This window comes from Salvelinus fontinalis, unplaced genomic scaffold, assembly GCF_029448725.1.
Source record: "Salvelinus fontinalis isolate EN_2023a unplaced genomic scaffold, ASM2944872v1 scaffold_0006, whole genome shotgun sequence".
Lineage (NCBI taxonomy): Eukaryota > Metazoa > Chordata > Actinopteri > Salmoniformes > Salmonidae > Salvelinus > Salvelinus fontinalis.
The window spans coordinates 227558-254886 of record NW_026600215.1 but is presented as its reverse complement, the minus strand read 5'-3'; the positions used below and the strand labels follow the sequence as shown (position 1 = coordinate 254886).

Here is a 27329-nt window from a genome sequence, read left to right as displayed (position 1 = left end):
ACTATAGGTCCTGTCTACTACACTACTATAGGTCCTGTCTACTATACTACTATAGGTCCTGTCTACTACACTACTATAGGTCCTGTCTACTACACTACTATAGGTCCTGTCTACTACACTACTACAGGTCCTGTCTACTATACTACTATAGGTCCTGTCTACTACACTACTATAGGTCCGGTCTACTACACTACTATAGGTCCTGTCTACTATACTACTATAGGTCCTGTCTACTACACACCTATAGGCCCTGTCTACTACACTACTACACTACTATAGGTCCTGTCTACTACACTACTATAGGTCCTGTCTACTACACTACTATAGGCCCTGTCTACTACACTACTATAGGTCCTGTCTACTACACTACTACACTACTACAGGTCCTGTCTACTACATTACTACACTACTATAGGTCCTGTCTACTACACTACTACAGGTCCTGTCTACTACACTACTATAGGTCCTGTCTACTACACTACTATAGGTCCTGTCTACTACACTACTATAGGCCCTGTCTACTACACTACTATAGGTCCTGTCTACTACACTACTATAGGTCCTGTCTACTATACTACTACAGGTCCTGTCTACTACACTACTATAGGTCCTGTCTACTACACTACTATAGGTCCTGTACTATAGGTCCTGTCTACTATAATACTATAGGCCCTGTCTACTACACTACTACAGGCCCTGTCTACTACACTACTACAGGCCCTGTCTACTACACTACTATAGGTCCTGTCTACTACACTACTATAGGTCCTGTCTACTACACTACTACACTACTATAGGTCCTGTCTACTACACTACTACAGGTCCTGTCTACTACATTACTACACTACTATAGGTCCTGTCTACTACACTACTATAGGTCCCGTCTACTACACTACTACAGGTCCTGTCTACTACACTACTACAGGCCCTGTCTACTACACTACTATAGGTCCTGTCTACTACACTACTACACTACTACAGGTCCTGTCTACTACACTACTATAGGTCCTGTCTACTACACTACTACAGGTCCTGTCTACTACACTACTACAGGCCCTGTCTACTACACTACTATAGGTCCTGTCTACTACATTGCTACACTACTATAGGTCCTGTCTACTACACTACTATAGGTTCTGTCTACTACACTACTACAGGTCCTGTCTACTACACTACTATAGGTCCCGTCTACTACACTACTATAGGTCCTGTCTACTACACTACTACACTACTTAAGGCCCATTTACTACACCACTATAGGTCCTGTCTACTACACTACTATAGGTCCTGTCTACTACACTACTATAGGTTCTGTCTACTACACTACTATAGGTCCTGTCTACTACACTACTATAGGTTCTGTCTACTACACCACTATAGGTCCTGTCTACTACACTACTACAGGTCCTGTCTACTACACTACTATAGGTTCTGTCTACTACACTACTACAGGTCCTGTCTACTACACTACTATAGGCCCTGTACTATAGGCCCTGTCTACTACACTACTATAGGTCCTGTCTACTACACTACTACAGGTCCTGTCTACTACACTACTATAGGTCCTGTCTACTACACTACTATAGGCCCTGTCTACTACACTACTATAGGTCCTGTCTACTATACTACTATAGGTCCTGTCTACTACACTACTCAAGGCCCTGTCTACTATACTACTATAGGTCCTGTCTACTACATTACTATAGGTCCTGTCTACTATACTACTATAGGTCCTGTCTACTACACTACTCAAGGCCCTGTCTACTACACTACTACAGGTCCTGTCTACTACACTACTACACTACTATAGGTCCTGTCTACTACACTACTATAGGTCCTGTCTACTATACTACTATAGGTCCTGTCTACTACACTACTACACTACTATAGGTCCTGTCTACTACACTACTATACTACTATAGGTCCTGTCTACTACACTACTATACTACTACAGGTCCTGTCTACTACACTACTATAGGTCCTGTCTACTACACTACTATAGGTCCTGTCTACTACATTACTACACCATTATAGGTCCTGTCTACTACACTACTACAGGTCCTGTCTACTACATTACTACACCATTATAGGTCCTGTCTACTATACTACTATAGGTCCTGTCTACTACACTACTATAGGTCCTGTCTACTACACTACTATAGGTCCTGTCTACTACACTACTGTAGGCCCTGTCTACTACACTACTAGACGTTTAACTGCCTTAATAGGGTACCACTTGGGACACAACCAAGCACCTCATTATTTACTAGTCAAAGAAAGGTTTATCATATTGATCACGCTGAGTATTCAATAGGAACACGATGATCATCTTTATCTGTGGAGGAGTAACCCTCTGTCTCTGTTGTGACTCTTTGTTGGAGAAGATAGATGTCGAACACACTAATTGAATATGAATATGAATAGTTTTCCTTTGCTTTGGAATTTCTTTCTTCTTATTTTCCAGTCACTAAGAAAAACAAATCGTAGTGACTACAAGCGTGAATCCCCCGTGCGTCAAAGCAACGTGAAGAGAATGGAATGTTAATGTTTCTATTGCTAATGGTAATAGCATATGAGGCTTGCGATTTGACAATATTACTGCAGGCAAAACACTTGAATGAATAATGGAAACAAAACTGTGAAAGAAGTCAAACCGTCTGTATCTCAGTGGAGAAACGTATAACTTCTCCAGTAATATGTCCTCCTCCCAGAGTCATAGAGGGACCACACTTAAACATCAGCCAATTAGAGTCGTTGACGTATAGTTGCATTTTTATCAAAGGCTGCATGTTAGCTGTTCCCATTACATAACCTGGCACATTTAGCCCTATGCTAACCTCACCGGGTGGCACTGATTATTTCCTGGAACAAATTCTGCATCAAAGATCTTAAACTGTTTATCCACAAACCAATGGCATTTGTTCAAATAGCTAAACTTGGCCAACAGAGGAATTATATTCAAACCTTCAAATTAAAGGAACCTCTTTACTTCCTCAAGCCATTATTGCATGACCATCGCATCCTTGACTACGTCACGTACTAATGTTACATTTCACATAGACGACACGATCACATGTTTTTGTTATCCATTTCACAATTCACATAAATCCATGTGCTTTTACAGAGAAAATATAGAGGTCTATACAACATTTAATTTTAGTCTATATCGTAAAAATGAAATGTTGAAGAGGCGTATGTACTTGTCAGCTAGCTATCATGTACAGTAACCATCTTGACTTTCCTGGGGGCAGCTAGCTATCATGTACAGTAACCATCTTGACTTCCTGGTGGCAGCTAGCTGTCATGTACAGTAACCATCTTGACTTCCTGGTGGCAGCTAGCTGTCATGTACAGTAACCATCTTGACTTCCTGGTGGCAGCTAGCTGTCATGTACAGTAACCATCTTGACTTTCCTGGGGGCAGCTAGCTGTCATGTACAGTAACCATCTTGACTTCCTGGTGGCAGCTAGCTGTCATGTACAGTAACCATCTTGACTTTCCTGGTGGCAGCTAGCTGTCATGTACAGTAACCATCTTGACTTCCTGGTGGCAGCTAGCTATCATGTACAGTAACCATCTTGACTTCCTGGGGGCAGCTAGCTGTCATGTACAGTAACCATCTTGACTTCCTGGTGGCAGCTAGCTATCATGTACAGTAACCATCTTGACTTTCCTGGTGGCAGCTAGCTGTCATGTACAGTAACCATCTTGACTTTCCTGGGGGCAGCTAGCTGTCATGTACAGTAACCATCTTGACTTCCTGGGGGCAGCTAGCTATCATGTACAGTAACCATCTTGACTTCCTGGTGGCAGCTAGCTATCATGTACAGTAACCATCTTGACTTCCTGGTGGCAGCTAGCTATCATGTACAGTAACCATCTTGACTTTCCTGGTGGCAGCTAGCTGTCATGTACAGTAACCATCTTGACTTCCTGGTGGCAGCTAGCTGTCATGTACAGTAACCATCTTGACTTTCCTAGTTGCAAACACTCAAAAATGACAGTGCATTTGAGCCATGGGTTCGAGGCCCCTCGCGTCAAGCTTTTCTGTTCAGGAAAAAACTGTTCACTGACAGTCCTGGATGCTCTATTCAAATAAAACATATGTGACAAAGTGGTTGATTATAATAAGCCATGTAAAAAGTTATACATGTAAGTGTCGCCGTTATTAGGAATGTTAGGCCTACGTAGAATACGAATCATTAAAGACACAATCAGCAGTAGAAACAATAACAAAGCGACCTCACCGCTCCTGGTTCGGTAAACAGCTGAGGGATGGGGCTGGAGTAATGGATTCACTCTGAACTAAGCTCACGAGGCATTTCCAAGTTATCTTGTTCAAGAATCAATGGGTATATATTATTAATTTAAGTCCAAATTGATCGAGACATTGATTCAGCTTTGATCCAAACTTCATTAAACGAGTGTCACATCCTGATCTGTTTCACCTGTCTTTGTTTCCACACCCCTCCAGGTGTCGCCCACACCCCTCCAGGTGTCGCCCACACCCCTCCAGGTGTCGCCCACACCCCTCCAGGTGTCGCCCACACCCCTCCAGGTGTCGCCCATATCCCCATGTGTATTTATACCTGTGTTCTCTGTTTGTCTGTTGCCAGTTCATCTTGTTTGTTCAAGTCAACCAGCGTTTTGTGTTTTCGCTCCTGCTTTTTCCAGTCTCTCTTTTCTCGCCTTCCTGGTTTCGACCCTTGCCTGTCTTGACTCAGAGTCCGCCTGCCTGACCACAGTGCCTGCCCCTAACCCCGAGCCTGCCTGCCGACCTATACTTTTACCCCCCCTCTGGATTACCAACCTCTGCCTTACCCTGACCCTGCCTACCATCCGGTACCGTTGCTCCACCTCTGGTTTACTGACCCCTGCCTACCTTGACCTGTCTATTGCCTGCCCCTGTTGGGATATTAAACTATTGTTTATTCAACATTGTCTGCATCTGGGTCTTACCTTCATACCTGATAGTATGAACTGGCCATGACTGACCCAGCAGACCCGGACCAGCTGAGCAACGCCATCTCCTCCCAAGGAGCCTCCATTGGTAGGCACGAGGAATTGCTTCGTGGGCTGATGGAGGGGGTCCAAACGTTGGCTGAGCGCCATGACCGGGAGTTGGACATGCTGCTGGAACATTCCGTGCATTGACTACCGGGGGCTCAATGACATCACTGTTAAGAACTGCTACCCGCTACCACTCATCTCCTCGGCCGTCGAACCGCTACAGGGGGCCACTGTGTTCTCCAAGCTGGATCTACGTAACGCCTACCACCTGGTGCAGATACGAGAGTGGGACGAGTGGAAAGACCGCCTTCAACACGACCAGCGGCCACTACGAATATCTGGTCATGCCCTTTGACCTCATCAACGCCTCTGCCGTGTTCCAAGCTCTGGTGAATGACGTTCTCCGCGACATGCTGAATCGGTTCGTCTTTGTCTACATTGATGACTTGATCTTCTCCCGCTCCCCCCAAGAACACGTGCTCCATGTCCGGCAGGTTCACCAGCGTCTTCTGGAGAACCAGTTGTTCATTAAGGTGGAAAAGTGTGAGTTCCATCACTCCACCATTCCCTTTCTGGGCTACATCATCTCTGCTGGGAGCGTCAAGGTGAAAGGTGAAAGGTGAAAGGTGAAAGGTGAAAGGTGAAAGCGGTGGTGGATTGGCCACAGCCTTCATCCAGGGTGCAGCTGCAACGCTTCTTGGGGTTCGCAAACTTTTATCGCCGCTTTATCCGGGATTATCATCACCCTTGGCTTCTCCACCGGTCTGCCCTCAACTCTACCAAGATTCCATTCAGGTTGTACATGGCCGCGGACTGGACGTTCCAGGACCTTCAACACTGCTTCACCACGGCTCCGATCCTGGTTCATCCGGACCCTTCCCGTCAGTTCGTGGTGGAGACCGTTACTTCGGATGTTGGAGTGGGGGCTGTTCTGTCCCAACGTTCTGCCCTGGACCTTAAGCTGCATCCCTGCGCCTTCTTCTCCTACCGCCTCACTGCCAAGGAGAGAAATTACGATGTGAGGAATCGAGAGCTTCTGGTGATGGCATTGGAGGAGTGGAGGCACTGGCTCAAAGGGCCGAAAACATCTGTTCATTATGTGGACTGACCACAAAAATCTGTAGTATCTCAGAAACCGCCAAGCACCTCAACTCCAGGCAGGTGAGATGGGCCCTGCTGTTTACCCGGTTCAACTTTTCCCTCTCCTACTGGCCAGGGGCCAAGAACGTCAAGCCGGATGCCCTGTCTCGCTGCTATAACCCCAAGGTTACCACCCCGGAGCCTGAGACCATCCTTCCCACCTCGTGCCTGGCGACGGCACTCAGCTGGCGTATCGGGAAACAGGTCCAGGAGGCGCAGCGGTCCCAGCTGAAACCTGGTAACCGGATGTTCGTGCCTGACGTTGTCTGCTCCGCGGTCCTGGAGCGGGCCCATTCCTCCAGGCTTGCCTGCCACCCGGGCTCCCGGGGGATCCTGGCCTTCGTGCGACAACGCCTTTGGTGGCCTACCATGGTTCTGGACGTTGCCGCCTTTGTCACTGCCTGCATAGTCTTTGCACGGAACAAGACCTCTCGACAACTCTGGTCTCCTCCAACCTCTGCCCATCCATCATCAACCCTGGTCTCACATCTCCCTGGACTTTGTTATGGATCTCCCCCAGTCTGATGGCAACCCCCACCATCCGGACCATGGTGGATCACTTTTCTAAGCCTGCCCACTTCATTCCTCTCCCCAAACTACTCTCTGCCAAAGAGACGTCACAGCTCATGGTGCAGCACATCTTCCGGATCCATGGACTGTCCGTGGACATGGTCTCTGACCGCGGCCCTCAGTTCTCGTTCTGCACCCTCATTGGGTCATCGGCCAGCCTGTCCTCCGGGTTCCACCCCAAGTCTAACGGCCAGTCGGAGAGAGGCAACCAGGACCCAGCGCTGTCTGGTCTCCGCCAACCCCACCACCTGAAAGCCAGCAACTGGTGTGGGTGGAATACGCCCGCAACATCATTCCGTGCACTGCCATGGGCCGATTACCATTTGAATGTTCCTTGGGGTATCAGCCCCCGCTCTTCCCAGAGCAGGAAGAGAGAGGTCGCCCAGATGTTCTTCTGCCCAGATGTTTGTCCGCCCAGATGTCCTTCTGCCCAGATGTTTGTCCGCCGCCGGTCGTCATACCTGGAGGAGAGCCCGGTCGGCCCTCCTCAAGACCACCTCCAGGTATCGACAACAAGCGGATCGCCATTGGACCCTGGCTCCCCGGTATCGTCTCGGGCATAAGGTATGGCGATCCACCCGGGATCTGCCTCTCCCGGTGGAATCCAATAAACTCCCCCCACGGTTTATCGGCCCGTTCCCCATTTCCAAGATCATTAGCCCCTCTGCTGTTCATCTTCTGTTGCCCCGTACCTTTCATGTGTACAGTGTCAAACCCATGTTCTACAGCCCTTTGTTGCCAGTTTCTACCTTACCCTGACCCTGAGCCTGCCTGTCGCCTGGTACCGTTGCCCCACCTCTGGTTTACTGACCCCTGCCTGCCCTGACCCTGAGCCTGCCTGCCGCCTGGTACCGTTGCCCCACCTCTGGTTTACTGACCCCTGCCTGCCCTGACCCTGAGCCTGCCTGCCGCCCGGTACCGTTGCCCCACCTCTGGTTTACTGACCCCTGCCTGCCCTGACCCTGAGCCTGCCTGCCGCCTGGTACCGTTGCCCCACCTCTGGTTTACTGACCCCTGCTTGCCCTGACCCCTGCCTGCCTTGTCTATTGCCTGCCCCCGTTGGAATATTAAACTATTGTTTATTCGACGTGGTCTGCATCTGTGTCTTACCTTCATACCTGATAAGGAGCACGATTGTGAGAAGTGGCAGAGTGTCGTTCTACACCTCGCCTATGTGTCGGTCTGTAAGAGGGACTCCAAGAAGCTTCTCATTCAATATATTTGTAATTGTTCCACAGTTTTTGCCTACACTTGACTTTCCAACACACTATCACAATAAATATAACTCTACACGTCAAACGAAAAAACGACACCTGGGATTCAAACTTGTCGCAAATCATCCAGTCCCGAGACCCTGGCAAAACTTGGCTTTTCATTTATCTGACTTTCATTTGTCTCCATATCCAGCCCTTATATTTAGCCTCATAATGAAGTGTTCTACAAGTAGAAACTATTTGACATGAACAGTTGCATTCATCAGTTTTATTGACAAACGTCAACAACAACAAAAATAAGGTCTGGCAAAGCAAAAACATCATATAAATGAATTTACATGAATGCTTTAAGTACAGAAATTGTTTTCTCAGTAGGAAATGAATATCCAACTAGTCAGTGACAACTGTGCGGAGTTCGGAGCTTGTGAAAGCAGCTACGTGAGCTTATTGTAGTATTATCGACACTTTGTCCTGGGATTCCCTGTGATCTTCTAAGTAGAAGAACGTCTTTCTAACGACTCTTGTGTAGCTTGTGTGCGTCATAGAGCAAAACATGTGCGCGTTTGGGAAAGTCTCAGCTTTTCATAGATCTCTTTTCATAGTTGGTAGCTCAAACCATTCTGACTATACAGGCGGTTTTGTAAAAAATAAAACAACCAGCCCCGAGGCCCTTCAGGATCTGTTCTTGTCTCACAAACACCGCTCCAGTTTAGCCCCCCGTTAAACGGATGCAGAAGGAATAGACAAATCCAATGAAACAACCCCAAGCTCAAACACACAATGTTGAAAAAGATGTCTTGAATAACACCAGCGCAACGGTGGGACTCACTGGATTAACATTTCTTGCACGTTTTAGTAACTTGGAATAGCAGATCGTGCCTTTGTTAAAGACACTTCCATGAACAAGTGTTGAATCACGTCCAACTACGTTTCCGATTTTAAATGGCTGATACAGATTGTTGAACAAGATATAATCGCGGTTAGCATAGGAGGAGCCAGGTTACAGGGAGCCAGGTTACAAGGAGCCAGGTTACAGGGAGCCAGGTTACAGGGAGCCAGGTTACAAGGAGCCAGGTTACAGGGAGTCAGGTTACTAGGAGCCAGGTTACAGGGAGCCAGGTTACAGGGAGCCAAGTTACAGGGAGCCAGGTTACAAGGAGCCAGGTTACAAGGAGTCAGGTTACAGGGAGTCAGGTTACAGGGAGCCAGGTTACAAGGAGCCAGGTTACAATGAGTCAGGTTACAGGGAGCCAGGTTACAAGGAGCCAGGTTACAGGGAGCCAGGTTACAAGGAGTCAGGTTACAGGGAGCCAGGTTACAGGGAGCCAGGTTACAAGGAGCCAGGTTACAAGGAGCCAGGTTACAAGGAGTCAGGTTACAGGGAGCCAGGTTACAAGGAGCCAGGTTACTAGGAGTCAGGTTACAGGGAGCCAGGTTACTAAGAGTCAGGTTACAGGGAGCCAGGTTACAAGGAGTCAGGTTACAGGGAGCCAGGTTACAAGGAGCCAGGTTACTAGGAGTCAGGTTACAGGGAGCCAGGTTACAAGGAGCCAGGTTACAGGGAGCCAGGTTACAGGGAGTCAGGTTACAGGGAGCCAGGTTACAGGGAGCCAGGTTACAAGGAGCCAGGTTACAAGGAGCCAGGTTACAGGGAGCCAGGTTACAGGGAGCCAGGTTACAAGGAGCCAGGTTACAAGGAGCCAGGTTACAGGGAGCCAGTTTACAAGGAGCCAGGTTACAGGGAGCCAGGTTACAAGGAGCCAGGTTACAAGGAGCCAGGTTACAAGGAGCCAGGTTACAAGGAGCCAGGTTACAAGGAGTCAGGTCACAGGGAGCCAGGTTACAGGGAGCCAGGTTACAGGGAGCCAGGTTACAAGGAGTCAGGTTACAGGGAGCCAGGTTACAGGGAGCCAGGTTACAAGGAGCCAGGTTACAAGGAGTCAGGTTACAGGGATCCAGGTTACAGGGAGTCAGGTTACAAGGAGTCAGGTTACAGGGAGTCAAGTTACAAGGAGTCAGGTTACAGGGAGCCAGGTTACAGGGAGCCAGGTTACAAGGAGTCAGGTTACAAGGAGTCAGGTTACAAGGAGTCAGGTTACAGGGAGCCAGGTTACAGGGAGCCAGGTTACAAGGAGCCAGGTTACAAGGAGTCAGGTTACAGGGAGCCAGTTTACAATGAGCCAGGTTACAGGGAGCCAGGTTACAAGGAGTCATGTTACAGGGAGTCAGGTTACAGGGAGTCAGGTTACAGGGAGCCAGGTTACAAGGAGTCAGGTTACTAGGAGCCAGGTTACAGGGAGCCAGGTTACAAGGAGTCAGGTTACTAGGAGCCAGGTTACAGGGAGCCAGGTTACAAGGAGTCAGGTCACAAGGAGTCAGGTTACAGGGAGCCAGGTTACAAGGAGTCAGGTTACAAGGAGTCAGGTTACAAGGAGCCAGGTTACAGGGAGCCAGGTTACAAGGAGTCAGGTTACAAGGAGTCAGGTTACAAGGAGCCAGGTTACAGGGAGTCAGGTTACAGGGAGCCAGGTTACAAGGAGTCAGGTTACAAGGAGCCAGGTTACAAGGAGCCAGGTTACAAGGAGTCAGGTTACAGGCATCCAGGTTACAGGGAGCCAGGTTACAAGGAGTCAGGTTACACTAACCACTTTAAACTGTGCACTTTTATGTGTATATACCCTACATTACTCATCTCATACGTATATACTGTACTCTATACCATCTACTGCATCTTGCCTATGCCGTTCTGTACCATCACTCATTCATATATCTTTATGTACATATTCTTTATCCCTTTACACTTGTGTCTATAAGGTAGTAGTTGTGGAATTGTTAGGTTAGATTACTTGTGGTTATTACTGCATTGTCGGAACTAGAAGCACAAGCATTTCGCTACACTCGCATTAACATCTGCTAACCATGTGTATTTGTCAAATACAATTTGATTTGATTTGATTACAAGGAGCCAGGTTACAGGGAGCCAGGTTACAAGGAGTCAGGTTACAAGGAGTCAGGTTACAAGGAGCCAGGTTACAAGGAGCCAGGTTACAAGGAGTCAGGTTACAAGGAGCCAGGTTACAAGGAGCCAGGTTACAAGGAGTCAGGTTACAAGGAGCCAGGTTACAGGGAGTCAGGTTACAGGGATCCAGGTTACAAGGAGTCAGGTTACAAGGAGTCAGGTTACAGGGAGCCAGGTTACAAGGAGTCAGGTTACAAGGAGCCAGGTTACAAGGAGCCAGGTTACAAGGAGTCAGGTTACAAGGAGCCAGGTTACAGGGAGTCAGGTTACAGGGATCCAGGTTACAAGGAGTCAGGTTACAAGGAGTCAGGTTACAGGGAGCCAGGTTACAGGGAGTCAGGTTACAAGGAGCCAGGTTACAAGGAGTCAGGTTACAAGGAGCCAGGTTACAAGGAGCCAGGTTACAAGGAGTCAGGTTACAAGGAGCCAGGTTACAGGGAGTCAGGTTACAGGGATCCAGGTTACAAGGAGTCAGGTTACAAGGAGTCAGGTTACAGGGAGCCAGGTTACAAGGAGCCAGGTTACTAGGAGCCAGGTTACAAGGAGTCAGGTTACAGGGAGTCAGGTTACAAGGAGCCAGGTTACAAGGAGCCAGGTTACGGGGATCCAGGTTGCAAGGAGCCAGGTTACAAGGAGTCAGGTTACAGGGAGCCAGGTTACAAGGAGCCAGGTTACAGGGGACCAGGTTACAAGGAGTCAGTTTACAAGGAACCAGGTTACAAGGAGCCAGGTTACAAGGAGTCAGGTTACAGGGAGCCAGGTTACAGGGAGTCAGGTTACAAGGAGTCAGGTTACAGGGAGCCAGGTTACAAGGAGCCAGGTTACAAGGAGTCAGGTTACAGGGAGCCAGGTTACTGGGAGTCAGGTTACAAGGAGTCAGGTTACAGGGAGTCAGGTTACAAGGAGCCAGGTTACAGGGAGCCAGGTTACAGGCATCCAGGTTACAAGGAGCCAGGTTACAAGGAGTCAGGTTACAGGGAGTCAGGTTACAAGGAGTCAGGTTACAGGGAGCCAGGTTACAGTATTTAATCAGAACAGCTAACATGTCATCTTTGATCATTTGAAGAGATATGTTGGACTCTTACCTTCAGAGATATACAGTGACCTCAGAGAGGGGGCAGCTGAGCGGTTCAGCTGGGTCAGTTGGGTCACGGGCACCGGCCGGAGATCCGTCTGGGAGTGGGGGGCTTTCTTTGGGCCGATGGACCCCCTGGGTGTAGCTGTGGTACTGGTTGAGGACAGACTCAGAGCATCTCCCTCCGACTCCCCGTCTGTCCTCCCTGTCTCTACGTCTTCCCTGGAGCTAGACTCTGGGCTGCTGAGGCAGGATGGGACGCTTCCCTTCCCTGGCCCGTTGGAAGAGAGCTGGGAGGGGGAGCGACGGAGACCCAGGGTTGGGCCCTGACCCATCTCTAGCCCCAGGCTGGTCCCCTGGCCCATCTCCTGCTTCAGGCTGGTCCCCTGCCCCATCCCATGCTTCAGGCTGGTCCCCTGACCATTCCCTTGCTCCAGGCTCGTCCCCTGCCCCATCCCCAGCCACTGGCTCGTCCCCTGGCCCATCCCCAACCACAGGCCAGGGGGATGGGAAACCTTGTCTTTGGGCTGGTGGTGGGAGGAAGTGGCAGTGGTCTTGGAGGAGCTGTTCTGCTCAGAGGAGTGAGAGGAGAGGGACTCCATGCTTCCCAAGGGGGTGCTGCCTGGACTGCTGCTGAATGTGTCACCTGTACAAGGACCAGAGAGCAGGAACACACAGCATCATTAAAACCTGCTGAACGTGTCACCTGTTACAAGGACCAGAGAGCAGGAACACACAGCATCATTAACACCTGTTGAACGTGTCACCTGTTACAAGGACCAGGAACACACAGCATCATTAAAACCTGTTGAACGACCGACTACTGAGACAAAACACAGTGAATGCATCTCAAATGGCATCTTATTCAATACGTAGTGCGCCCTGATCCCTATATAGTGCACTACTTTTGACCTGGGACCTATGGCACCCTGATCCCTATATAGTGCACTACTTTTGACCAGGGACCTAAGGCACCCTGTTCCCTATATAGTGCACTACTTTTGACCAGGGACCTATGGCACCCTGTTCCCTATATAGTGCACTACTTTTGACCAGGGACCTATGGCACCCTGTTCCCTATATAGTGCACTACTTTTGACCAGGGACCTATGGCACCCTGCTCCCTATATAGTGCACTATGTTTGACCAGGGACCTATGGCACCCTGTTCCCTATATAGTGCACTACTTTTGACCAGGGACCTATGGCACCCTGCTCCCTATATAGTGCACTACTTTTGACCAGGGACCTATGGGCCAGTTGGGATGCAGACAGTATTATTGCTACTGTGGCTAAATGTAGTAGCACTACCACTACAGTAGCAAAGAGAATAGCGTTACTGGCTACGTCCTGTTTAGTATTCTCTGATGGTGCCCTGGTCGATGAAGAGATAATACACAAACAAACAGCTCATTGGGAATATGTAATGAATGCTGTAGCAGGGTCAGATTAGCTAGCAGAGTGATATGGGACCCTAATCCAGGGGAATATGTAATGAACGCTGCAGCAGGGCCAGATTAGCTAGCAGAGTGATATGGGACCCTATTCCAGGGGAATATGTAATGAACGCTGCAGCAGGGCCAGATTAGCTAGCAGAGTGATATGGGACCCTAATCCAGGGGAATATGTAATGAATGCTGTAGCAGGGTCAGATTAGCTAGCAGAGTGATATGGGACCCTATTCCAGGGGAATATGTAATGAACGCTGCAGCAGGGCCAGATTAGCTAGCAGAGTGATATGGGACCCTATTCCAGGGGAATATGTAATGAACGCTGCAGCAGGGCCAGATTAGCTAGCAGAGTGATATGGGACCCTAATCCAGGGGAATATGTAATGAACGCTGCAGCAGGGCCAGATTAGCTAGCAGAGTGATATGGGACCCTAATCCAGGGGAATATGTAATGAACGCTGCAGCAGGGACAGATTAGCTAGCAGAGTGATATGGGACCCTAATCCAGGGGAATATGTAATGAACGCTGCAGCAGGGCCAGATTAGCTAGCAGAGTGATATGGGACCATATTCCAGGGGAATATGTAATGAACGCTGCAGCAGGGCCAGATTAGCTAGCAGAGTGATATGGGACCCTAATCCAGGGGAATATGTAATGAACGCTGCAGCAGGGCCAGATTAGCTAGCAGAGTGATATGGGACCCTAATCCAGGGGAATATGTAATGAACGCTGCAGCAGGGACAGATTAGCTAGCAGAGTGATATGGGACCCTAATCCAGGGGAATATGTAATGAACGCTGCAGCAGGGACAGATTAGCTAGCAGAGTGATATGGGACCATATTCCAGGGGAATATGTAATGAACGCTGCAGCAGGGTCAGATTAGCTAGCAGAGTGATATGGGACCCTATTCCAGGGGAATATGTAATGAACGCTGCAGCAGGGACAGATTAGCTAGCAGAGTGATATGGGACCCTAATCCAGGGGAATATGTAATGAACGCTGCAGCAGGGACAGATTAGCTAGCAGAGTGATATGGGACCCTAATCCAGGGGAATATGTAATGAACGCTGCAGCAGGGCCAGATTAGCTAGCAGAGTGATATGGGACCCTATTCCAGGGGAATATGTAATGAACGCTGCAGCAGGGCCAGATTAGCTAGCAGAGTGATATGGGACCCTAATCCAGGGGAATATGTAATGAACGCTGCATCAGGGCCAGATTAGCTAGCAGAGTGATATGGGACCCTATTCCAGGGGAATATGTAATGAACGCTGCAGCAGGGCCAGATTAGCTAGCAGAGTGATATGGGACCATATTCCAGGGGAATATGTAATGAACGCTGTAGCAGGGTCAGATTAGCTAGCAGAGTGATATGGGACCCTAATCCAGGGGAATATGTAATGAACGCTGCAGCAGGGCCAGATTAGCTAGCAGAGTGATATGGGACCCTATTCCAGGGGAATATGTAATGAACGCTGCAGCAGGGCCAGATTAGCTAGCAGAGTGATATGGGACCCTATTCCAGGGGAATATGTAATGAACGCTGCATCAGGGCCAGATTAGCTAGCAGAGTGATATGGGACCCTATTCCAGGGGAATATGTAATGAACGCTGCAGCAGGGCCAGATTAGCTAGCAGAGTGATATGGGACCCTAATCCAGGGGAATATGTAATGAACGCTGCAGCAGGGCCAGATTAGCTAGCAGAGTGATATGGGACCCTATTCCAGGGGAATATGTAATGAACGCTGCAGCAGGGACAGATTAGCTAGCAGAGTGATACGGGACCATATTCCAGGGGTATTCAAATATGACCCTATGTGATCCGGACTGCTGCTAGTTCTACCACATCATTAATTCCACTCACCTTGTGTCCCAGGTCTAAATCAGTCTCAGAATGTGAAGGGTTTTACAGGCCTATAGGGAATATGGTTCATCATTTGAGATGCAGCATTTGCCTGCAGTGCTAGGGATAGTCAGCGCTGTAGGACTCACTGTCAGCGTCTGCAAGGCACAGTGTTGGGGTGTAGATGCTGCGAGGCTTCCTAGGGCCAGTGGACAGGCAGATGGCTCTGCTCCTGCGTGAGCTTGGTCGGGATTGGGGCTGGGGCAGAGGTACGTTGGGGTCTGGAGCCTGGTGAAAGATCTGTAGAGGGGAGAGAGAAAAATAGTTGTTATTAACTGAGCATTACAGTGGTATATAACTAGCTAGGGTCTGGTGGGGTTCCTGCTTAGGTCACATGGTCAGACATATACCTAAATACCTAAAAACTCCTACTATAGGCCCAAGACATGACACATACCTAAATACCTAAAAACTCCTACTATAGGCCCAAGACATGACACATACCTAAAAACTCCTACTATAGGCCCAAGACATGACATATACCTAAAAACTCCTACTATAGGCCCAAGTCATGACATATACCTAAATACCTAAAACCTCCTACTATAGGCCCAAGACATGACATATACGTATTTCCAGGACCAGGAGCGCTATCAACAAACTAAATATTTTTACAGGCTCAATATTTCAATCTGATATCAAAAGAAACCAGAAACTCTCTTGCCTTGTCAAAGTTCTCGATGAGAATCTCTACCACGATGTTCTGGAATTTAATGTTCATCATGGCGGCCACCGTCTCCTCCTGTGACCTCATTAACGTGGGCCCGAAGATCACGCCCAGGTTGGACACCGTCATCAGGTTGAACTGGCTGTGGGTGGACACTCTGTGGGGCAGGAGACAGACAGACCAGACAGGATGGTAAGGTTCCTATATCACACTACATTATTGGTGCCCCCCGCGTCAACATTGAACCCAATGTTTTCATTTGAGTCACTTAGCAGATTCTCTTATCCAGAGAGACTTAGTTAGAGTGCATTCATCTTAAGGTAGCAGGACCTTCAGATTGTGAGACTGATGGGTGAAGTGTGACATCCCTCTACACAACAATAGATTTACGATGTGATTTTAGACTGGTCAGTTAGGAGAGACCTACGTGACGAGGTGTTTGATCAGTAGCTCCATCATCTCCTTGTTCCTTTCAGGCAGCTTGTGGATCAAGGCATGGACGGCCCTAACTCTGTAGTTCTGGTCTTCACACTCTGGGTAGGGGGGAGGAGGGGGAGTAGGGGGAGATGGGGGGCAGAGGGGGGAGGAGGGGGAGAGGGGGGAGGAGGGGGAGAGGAGGGGGAGAGTGGGAGGAGCGGAGAGGGGGAGGAGATGGGGGAGGAGGGGAGAGGGTGGAGGAGGGGGAGAGGGTGGAGGATGGGGAGAGGGGGGAGATTGGGGACAGAGTCATGATAAAATATTTTGGAAAATATTTTGCAAATTCAATTGTAGACTATTTCTAAATTGATTGAAACGTTTTTTTTTTTTTTGTATTTTGCAATTTAGTACAAAACAAAAACACACCAAAAAATACAAAAGTCAGTGTTCCTAGTTAGCGTGAGGTAATTGTTAGCATCAGGGTTAAGGTAAGGGTTAGGGTCAGAGTTAAGGTCAGGGTTAGGGTCAGGGTTAAGGTAAGAGCTAGGGTCAGGGTTAAGGTAATGGTTAAGGTCAGGGTTAAGGTAATTGTTAGGGTCAGGGTTAAGGTCAGGGTTAAGGTCAGGGTTAAGGTAAGAGCTAGGGTCAGGGTTAAGGTCAGGGTTAAGGTAATTGTTAGGGTCAGGGTTAATGTAATGGTTAAGGTCAGGGTTAAGGTTAAGGTAATTGTTAGGGTCAGGGTTAAGGTCAGGGTTAAGGTCAGGGTTAAGGTAATTGTTAGGGTCAGGGTTAATGTAAGGGTTAGGGTCAGGGTTAATGTAAGGGTTAAGGTAAGGGTTAAGGTAAGAGCTAGGGTCAGGGTTAATGTAAGGGTTAGGGTCAGGGTTAAGGTAAGAGCTAGGGTCAGGGTTAAGGTAAGAGCTAGGGTCAGGGTAAAGGTTAGGGATAGGGTCAGGGTTAAGGTCAGAGCTAGGGTCAGGGTTAAGGTAAGAGCTAGGGTCAGGGTTAAGGTAAGAGCTAGGGTCAGGGTTAAGGTAAGGGTTAGGGTCAGGGTTAAGGTAATGGTTAAGGTCAGGGTTAAGGTAATTGTTAGGGTCAGGGTTAAGGTCAGGGTTAAGGTCAGGGTTAAGGTAAGAGCTAGGGTCAGGGTTAAGGTCAGGGTTAAGGTAATTGTTAGGGTCAGGGTTAATGTAATGGTTAAGGTCAGGGTTAAGGTTAAGGTAATTGTTAGGGTCAGGGTTAAGGTCAGGGTTAAGGTCAGGGTTAAGGTAATTGTTAGGGTCAGGGTTAATGTAAGGGTTAGGGTCAGGGTTAATGTAAGGGTTAAGGTAAGGGTTAAGGTAAGAGCTAGGGTCAGGGTTAATGTAAGGGTTAGGGTCAGGGTTAAGGTAAGAGCTAGGGTCAGGGTTAAGGTAAGAGCTAGGGTCAGGGTTAAGGTTAGGGATAGGGTCAGGGTTAAGGTCAGAGCTAGGGTCAGGGTTAAGGTAAGAGCTAGGGTCAGGGTTAAGGTAAGAGCTAGGGTCAGGGTTAAGGTAAGGGTTAGGGTCAGGGTTAATGTAAGGGTTAAGGTAAGGGTTAAGGTAAGAGCTAGGGTCAGGGTTAATGTAAGGGTTAGGGTCAGGGTTAAGGTAAGGGTTAGGGTCAGGGTTAAGGTAAGGGTTAAGGTAAGAGCTAGGGTCAGGGTTAAGGTAAGGGTTAGGGTCAGGGTTAATGTAAGGGTTAAGGTAAGGGTTAAGGTAAGAGCTAGGGTCAGGGTTAATGTAAGGGTTAGGGTCAGGGTTAAGGTAAGGGTTAGGGTCAGGGTTAAGGTAAGGGTTAAGGTAAGAGCTAGGGTCAGGGTTAAGGTTAGGGTTAGGGTCAAGGTTAAGGTAAGGGTTAGGGTCAGGGTTAATGTAAGGGTTAGGGTCAGGGTTAATGTAAGGGTTAGGGTCGGGTTAAGGTCAGGGTTAAGGTTAGGGTCAGGGTTAAGGTCAGGGTTAAGGTTAGGGTTAAGGTAATTGTTAGGGTCAGGGTTAAGGTAAGAGCTAGGGTCAGGGTTAAGGTTAGGGATAGGGTCAGGGTTAAGGTAAGAGCTAGGGTCAGGGTTAAGGTTAGGGGTAGGGTCAGGGTTAAGGTAAGAGCTAGGGTCAGGGTTAAGGTTAGGGATAGGGTCAGGGTTAAGGTAAGAGCTAGGGTCAGGGTTAAGGTCAGGGATAGGGTCAGGGTTAAGGTAAGAGCTAGGGTCAGGGTTAAGGTAAGAGCTAGGGTCAGGGTTAAGGTAAGAGCTAGGGTCAGGGTTAAGGTAAGAGCTAGGGTCAGGGTTAAGGTTAGGGGTAGGGTCAGGGTTAAGGTAAGAGCTAGGGTCAGGGTTAAGGTCAGGGATAGGGTCAGGGTTAAGGTCAGCGTTAAGGATTTGGTTAGTGGTTTCTCTCCGCATTTTATTACTTACTGACGGCCATGATGAAGTCTTTGTGGAGCTTAAAGGTCAGCAGAGGCTCAGAGAGACACCTGGTGGATGAAAAGAGAACATGAAGGAGGGAGAAGAGAGACACCTAGTGGATGAAAAGAGAACATGAAGGAGGGAGAAAGAAGAGAGACAGCGTACGTCCCAAATATCCACCCTTTTCCCAGCATGCAACTTTCTCACATGGATTTAACAACGGTGAAAACTCCCTACAGACAACGGTTACACCAATAACAGGCTTTACAATCTTTGACAGGGAGTATGCACGCACACCCACACGCACACTGGTTGACCAACAGTGGGAAGGTTTCAGGAAGGCATTAAGCGCTGTCATGATGATTCCTCGCCAGGGAGAAGCAGGGAGCAACCGGTAGGGCAACATGACCTCATTCACTAGGTCCATGCATATCTCTGTCTGTGTGTGTGTGTGTGTGTGTGTGTGTGTGAATGCTTCTGTGTGTGTGTGTGTGCATGTATATACCTGTGTGTGTGTGTGTGTGTGTGTGTGTGTGTGTGTGTGTGTGTGTGTGTGTGTGTGTGTGTGTGTGTGTGTGCGTGCGTGTGTGTGAATGCTTCTGTGTGTGTGTGTGTGCATGTATATACCTGTGTGCATGTATATACCTGTGTGTGTGTGTGTGTGTGTGTGTGTGTGTGTGTGTGTGTGTGTGTGTGTGTGTGTGTGTGTGTGTGTGTGTGTGTGTGTGTGTGTGTGTGTGTGTACCTGAGGTAATTCTTCAGGCCGCTGGTGATGGTCTTGTTGTCCCAGGTGTCTGGGTCCAGGTTCATATCGACAGGAGCCTTGGTTGCTACGGGATACAAAACAACACAACCATTTACACAATTACACTGTACCTGACTGACCTGACCTGTTCCAGAACACAGCTCAGTAGTGGACTTAAAATATACAGTGTGACTTTACTGATGAAGGCTTCGTAAAGCATCTATGTAGGTCTATGGGTTATGAAGGCTTTATAAAGCATCTACGTAGGTCTATGGGTTATGAAGGCTTTGTAAAGCATCTATGTAGGTCTATGGGTTATGAAGGCTTTGTAAAGTATCTACGTAGGTCTATGGGTTATGAAGGCTTTGTAAAGCATCTATGTAGGTCTATGGGTTATGAAGGCTTTATAAAGCATCTACATAGGTCTATGGGTTATGAAGGCTTTATAAAGCATCTACGTAGGTCTATGGGTTATGAAGGCTTTATAAAGCATCTATGTAGGTCTATGGGTTATGAAGGCTTTGTAAAGCATCTATGTAGGTCTATGGGTTATGAAGGCTTTGTAAAGTATCCACGTAGGTCTATGGGTTATGAAGGCTTTATAAAGCATCTACGTAGGTCTATGGGTTATGAAGGCTTTATAAAGCATCTACGTAGGTCTATGGGTTATGAAGGCTTTATAAAGCATCTACGTAGGTCTATGGGTTATGAAGGCTTTGTAAAGCATCTATGTAGGTATATGGGTTACGAAGGCTTTGTAAAGTATCTACGTAGGTCTATGGGTTATGAAGGCTTTGTAAAGCATCTACGTAGGTCTATGGGTTACGAAGGCTTTGTAAAGTATCTATGTAGGTCTATGGGTTACGAAGGCTTTGTAAAGCATCTACATAGGTCTATGGGTTATGAAGGCTTTATAAAGCATCTATGTAGGTCTATGGGTTACGAAGGCTTTATAAAGCATCTACATAGGTCTATGGGTTATGAAGGCTTTATAAAGCATCTATGTAGGTCTATGGGTTACGAAGGCTTTATAAAGCATCTACATAGGTCTATGGGTTATGAAGGCTTTATAAAGCATCTATGTAGGTCTATGGGTTACGAAGGCTTTGTTTGGCTTTACAAGTTATCCTTTTTCAGTTTGATATATATTAACTACACAACAATACATTGTTTGACACAGCTGACTCTCTCACTTTGACTTTAGTGACAACTAGCGGTCCCTCTGAGGTGGATGATAGACAGCATAGCATAATCCAAACAGAGCCATACGGACCAACTGATGTCACCAAGGTTACAGAAGTAACACATATGGAGAGAGAAAGAAGGAGAGAGAGAGAGAGAGAGAGAGACCGCTACGACCTCTGCTGACACATCAAACACGCAAAAGGACAATCTAGGAGGAAGGTGGAATCCTATTACGAGCGTCTGAGCCACATGTCGTATGTGGCGGGGCCGACGCTGGTCATATATGGCAGGGCCGACGCTCGTCGTATGTGGCGGGGCCGACACTGGTCATATATGGCAGGGCCGACACTGGTCATATATGGCGGGGCCGACACTGGTCATATATGGCGGGGCCGACACTGGTCATATATGGCAGGGCCGACACTGGTCATATATGGCGGGGCCGACACTGGTCATATATGGCAGGGCCGACACTGGTCATATATGGCAGGGCCGACACTGGTCATATATGGCAGGGCCGACACTGGTCATATATGGCAGGGCCGACACTGGTCATATATGGCAGGGCCGACACTGGTCATATATGGCGGGGCCGACACTGGTCATATATGGCAGGGCCGACGCTGGTCATATGTGGCGGGGCCGACACTGGTCATATATGGCAGGGCCGACGCTGGTCATATGTGGCGGGGCCGACACTGGTCATATATGGCAGGGCCGACGCTCGTCGTGTGTGGCGGGGCCGACACTGGTCATATATGGCAGGGCCGACGCTCGTCGTATGTGGCAGGGCCGACACTCGTCGTATGTGGCAGGGCGCCACATACGACGAGGTAGATATGTAAATGAAGGCAGGGTAAAGTGACTAGGCATCAGGATAGATAATAATAAGGTATACCTATTTGAGGTAGATATATACACACTATATATACACTAACTAGACTATATATACACACTATATACACACTCACTAGACTATATATACACACTATATACACACTAACTAGACTATATATACACACTATATACACACTCACTAGACTATATATACAAACTATATACACACTCACTAGACTATATATACACACACTATATACACACTCACTAGACTATATATACACACTATATACACACTCACTAGACTATATATACACACTATATACAAACTAACTAGACTATATATACACACTATATACACACTCACTAGACTATATATACACACTATATACACACTATATAAACACTATATATACACACTGGAGCTATATACAAGGAGTACCAGATCAATTTAGCGCTATATACAGGAAGTACCAGATCAATGTGGAGCTATATGCAGGGAGTACGAGTACCAGATCTTAATAAGGTATTGGAGGTAGAAGTGACTAGACATCAGGATAGATAATAATAAGGTATTTGAGGTAGATATGTAAATGAAGGCAGGGTAAAGTGACTAGACATCAGGATAGATAATAATAAGGTATTTGAGGTAGATATGTACATGAAGGCAGGGTAAAGTGACTAGGCATCAGGATAGATAATAATAAGGTATACCTATTTGAGGTAGATATATACACACTATATATACACTAACTAGACTATATATACACACTATATACACACTCACTAGACTATATATACACACTATATACACACTATATAGACACTCACTAGACTATATATACACACTATATACACACTCACTAGACTATATATACACACTATATACACACTCACTAGACTATATATACACACTATATACACACTCACTAGACTATATATACACATAGTATATACACACTCATTAGACTATATATACACACTATATACACACTCACTAGACTATATATACACACTATATACACACTCACTAGACTATATATACACACTATATATACACTCACTAGACTATATATACACACTATATACACACTCACTAGACTATATATACACACTATATACACACTCACTAGACTATATATACACACTATATACACACTATATACACACTCACTAGACTATATATACACACTATATACACACTATATACACACTAACTAGACTATATATACACACTATATACACACTCACTAGACTATATATACACACTATATACACACTCACTAGACTATATATACACACTATATATACACTCACTAGACTATATATACACACTATATACACACTCACTAGACTATATATACACACTATATACACACTCACTAGACTATATATACACACTATATATACACTCACTAGACTATATATACACACTATATACACACTCACTAGACTATATATACACACTATATACACACTCACTAGACTATATATACACACTATATACACACTCACTAGACTATATATACACACTATATACACACTAACTAGACTATATATACACACTATATACACACTATATATACACTAACTAGACTATATATACACACTATATACACACTAACTAGACTATATATACACACTATATACACACTAACTAGACTATAGATACACACTAACTAGACTATATATACACACTATATACACACTCACTAGACTATATATACACACTATATAGACACTCACTAGACTATATATACACACTATATACACACTCACTAGACTATATATACACACTATATACACACTCACTAGACTATATATACACACTATATACACACTCACTAGACTATATATACACACTATATACACACTCACTAGACTATATATACACACTATATAAACACTATATACACACTCACTAGACTATATATACACACTATATACACACTAACTAGACTATATATACACACTATATACACACTAACTAGACTATATATACACACTCACTAGACTATATATACACACTATATACACACTCACTAGACTATATATATATATATATATATACTATATACTATATACTGTCACGTGTGCTCCCCCTCCGGCCTCTAGGTCACCGGGCTGCTCGTTATGGGTCACACCTGTCACCATCGTTATGCGCATAATGACACTCACCTAGACTCCATCACCTCCCTGATTACCTGCCCTATACTTGTCCTTTGGTTCCAGCACACATCGTTACATATACACACACACATAAGACAACAAACACACACACACACATAAGACAACAAACACACAAACACACACACACACAAAAGACAACAAACACACAAACACACACACACACACACATAAGACAACAAACACACACACACACACATAAGACAACAAACACACAAACACACACACACACACACATAAGACAACAAACACACAAACACACACACACTCATACTGACACAACACAAACACACATACACACACAAACACACACACACACACACACTCATACCGACACAACACAAACACACAAACACACACAAGACAACATACACACACACACACACACACACACACACACACACACACACACACACACACACACACACACACACACACACACACACACACACACACACACACACACACACACACACACACACACACACACACACACTAACACACTTTTACACTCATTTTTGCTGCTGGAACTCTGTTCTTTATTTCACTCTTATTATTATCTATCCTGATGTCTAGTCACTTCACCCTGCCTTCATGTACATATCTACCTCAAATACCTTATTATTATCTATCCTGATGTCTAGTCACTTCACCCTGCCTTCATGTACATATCTACCTCAAATACCTTATTATTATCTATCCTGATGTCTAGTCACTTCACCCAGCCTTCATGTACATATCTACCTCAAATACATTATTATTATCTATCCTGATGCTTAGTCACTTCACCCTGCCTTCATGTACATATCTACCTCATTATTATCTATCCTGATGTCTAGTCACTTCACCCTGCCTTCATGTACATATCTACCTCAAATACCTTATTATTATCTATCCTGATGTCTAGTCACTTCACCCTGCCTTCATGTACATATCTACCTTATTATTATCTATCCTGATGTCTAGTCACTTTACCCAGCCTTCATGTACATATCTACCTCAAATACCTTAATATTATCTATCCTGATGTCTAGTCACTTCACCCTGCCTTCATGTACATATCTACCTCAAATACCTTAATATTATCTATCCTGATGTCTAGTCACTTCACCCTGCCTTCATGTACATATCTACCTCAAATACCTTAATATTATCTATCCTGATGTCTAGTCACTTCACCCTGCCTTCATGTACATATCTACCTCAAATACCTTATTATTATCTATCCTGATGTCTAGTCACTTTACCCTGCCTTCATGTACATATCTACCTCAAATACCTTATTATTATCTATCCTGATGTCTAGTCACTTCACCCTGCCTTCATGTACATATCTACCTCAAATACCTTATTATTATCTATCCTGATGTCTAGTCACTTCACCCTGCCTTCATGTACATATCTACCTCAAAAACCTTAATATTATCTATCCTGATGTCTAGTCACTTCACCCTGCCTTCATGTACATATCTACCTCAAATACCTTATTATTATCTATCCTGATGTCTAGTCACTTCACCCTGCCTTCATGTACATATCTACCTCAAATACCTTATTATTATCTATCCTGATGTCTAGTCACTTCAACCTGCCTTCATGTACATATCTACCTCAAATACCTTATTATTATCTATCCTGATGTCTAGTCACTTTACCCTGCCTTCATGTACATATCTACCTCAAATACCTTATTATTATCTATCCTGATGTCTAGTCACTTCACCCTGCCTTCATGTACATATCTACCTCAAATACCTTATTATTATCTATCCTGATTCCTGATGCCTAGTCACTTTACCCTGCCTTCATGTACATATCTACCTCAAATACCTTATTATTATCTATCCTGATTCCTGATGCCTAGTCACTTTACCCTGCCTTCATGTACATATCTACCTTATTATTATCTATCCTGATGTCTAGTCACTTTACCCTGCCTTCATGTACATATCTACCTCAAATACCTTATTATTATCTATCCTGATGTCTAGTCACTTTACCCTGCCTTCATTTACATATCTACCTCAAATACCTTATTATTATCTATCCTGATGCCTAGTCACTTCACCCTGCCTTCATGTACATATCTACCTCAAATACCTTATTATTATCTATCCTGATGTCTAGTCACTTTACCCTGCCTTCATGTACATATCTACCTCCAATACCTTATTAAGATTTGGTACTGGTACTCCCTGCATATAGCTCCACATTGATCTGGTACTTCCTGTATATAGCGCAAAATTGATCTGGTACTCCCTGTATATAGCTCCACATTGATCTGGTATTTTCTGTATATAGTTCCACATTGATCTGGTACTTCCTGTATATAGCTCCACATTGATCTGGTACTGGTACTTCCTGTATATAGCTCCACATTGATCTGGTACTTCCTGTATATAGCTCCACACTGATCTGGTACTTCCTGTACATAGCTCCACATTGATCTGGTACTCCCTGTTTATAGTTCCACATTGATCTGGTACTTCCTGTATATAGCTCCACATTGATCTGGTACTTCCTGTATATAGCTCCACATTGATCTGGTACTCCCTGTATATAGCTCCACATTGATCTGATACTGGTACTTCCTGTATATAGCTCCACATTGATCTGGTACTTCCTGTATATTGCTCCACATTGATCTGGTACTCCCTATATTTAGCTCCACATTGATCTGGTACTTCCTCATATCAAATCAAATCAAATTGTATTTGTCACATACACATGGTTAGCAGATGTTAATGCGAGTGTAGCGAAATGCTTGTGCTTCTAGTTCCGACAATGCAGTAATAACCAACAAGTAATCTAACCTAACAATTCCACAACTACTACCTTATTCACACAAGTGAAAAGGGATACACAATATGTACATAAAGATATATGAATGAGTGATGGTACAGAACGGCATAGGCAAGATGCAGTAGATGGTATACAGTACAGTCTATACATATGAGATGAGTAATGTAGGGTATATAAACATAAAGTGGCATAGTTTAAAGTGGCTAGTGATACATGTATTACATAAAGATGGCAAGATGCAGTAGATGATATAGAGTACAGTATATACATATACATATGAGATGAGTAATGTAGGGTATGTAAACATTATATTAAGTGGCATTGTTTAAAGTGTCTAGTGATACATTTTCACATAATTTCCATCAATTCCCATTATTAAAGTGGCTGGAGTTGAGTCAGTATGTTGGCAGCGGCCACTAAATGTTAGTGGTGGCTGTTTAACAGTCTGATGGCCTTGAGATAGAAGCTGTTTTCAGTCTCTCAGTCCCTGCTTTGATGCACCTGTACTGACCTCGCCTTCTGGATGATAGCGGGGTGAACAGGCAGTGGCTCGGGTGGTTGTTGTCCTTGATGATCTTTATGGCCTTCCTGTGACATTGGGTGGTGTAGGTGTCCTGGAGGGCAGGTAGTTTGCCCCCGGTGATGCGTTGTGCAGACCTCACTACCCTCTGGAGAGCCTTACG

At 45.8% G+C, this 27329-nt stretch overlaps 1 protein-coding gene across 1 annotated transcript in view; it reads right to left on the bottom strand.

The window, feature by feature from the left end:
- LOC129842021 (rho GTPase-activating protein 42) overlaps positions 1-27329 on the bottom strand; it is a 197385-nt gene that overhangs the window by 10876 nt on the left and 159180 nt on the right. The window contains exons 15-20 of the mRNA XM_055910395.1: positions 19636-19720; positions 18900-18958; positions 16482-16587; positions 16052-16211; positions 15477-15627; positions 12040-12675 (exon numbers count right to left, since the gene is read on the bottom strand). Of these exons, the coding sequence (XP_055766370.1) occupies positions 12040-12675; positions 15477-15627; positions 16052-16211; positions 16482-16587; positions 18900-18958; positions 19636-19720 (1197 nt within the window). The remainder of the gene's footprint in view (positions 1-12039; positions 12676-15476; positions 15628-16051; positions 16212-16481; positions 16588-18899; positions 18959-19635; positions 19721-27329) is intronic.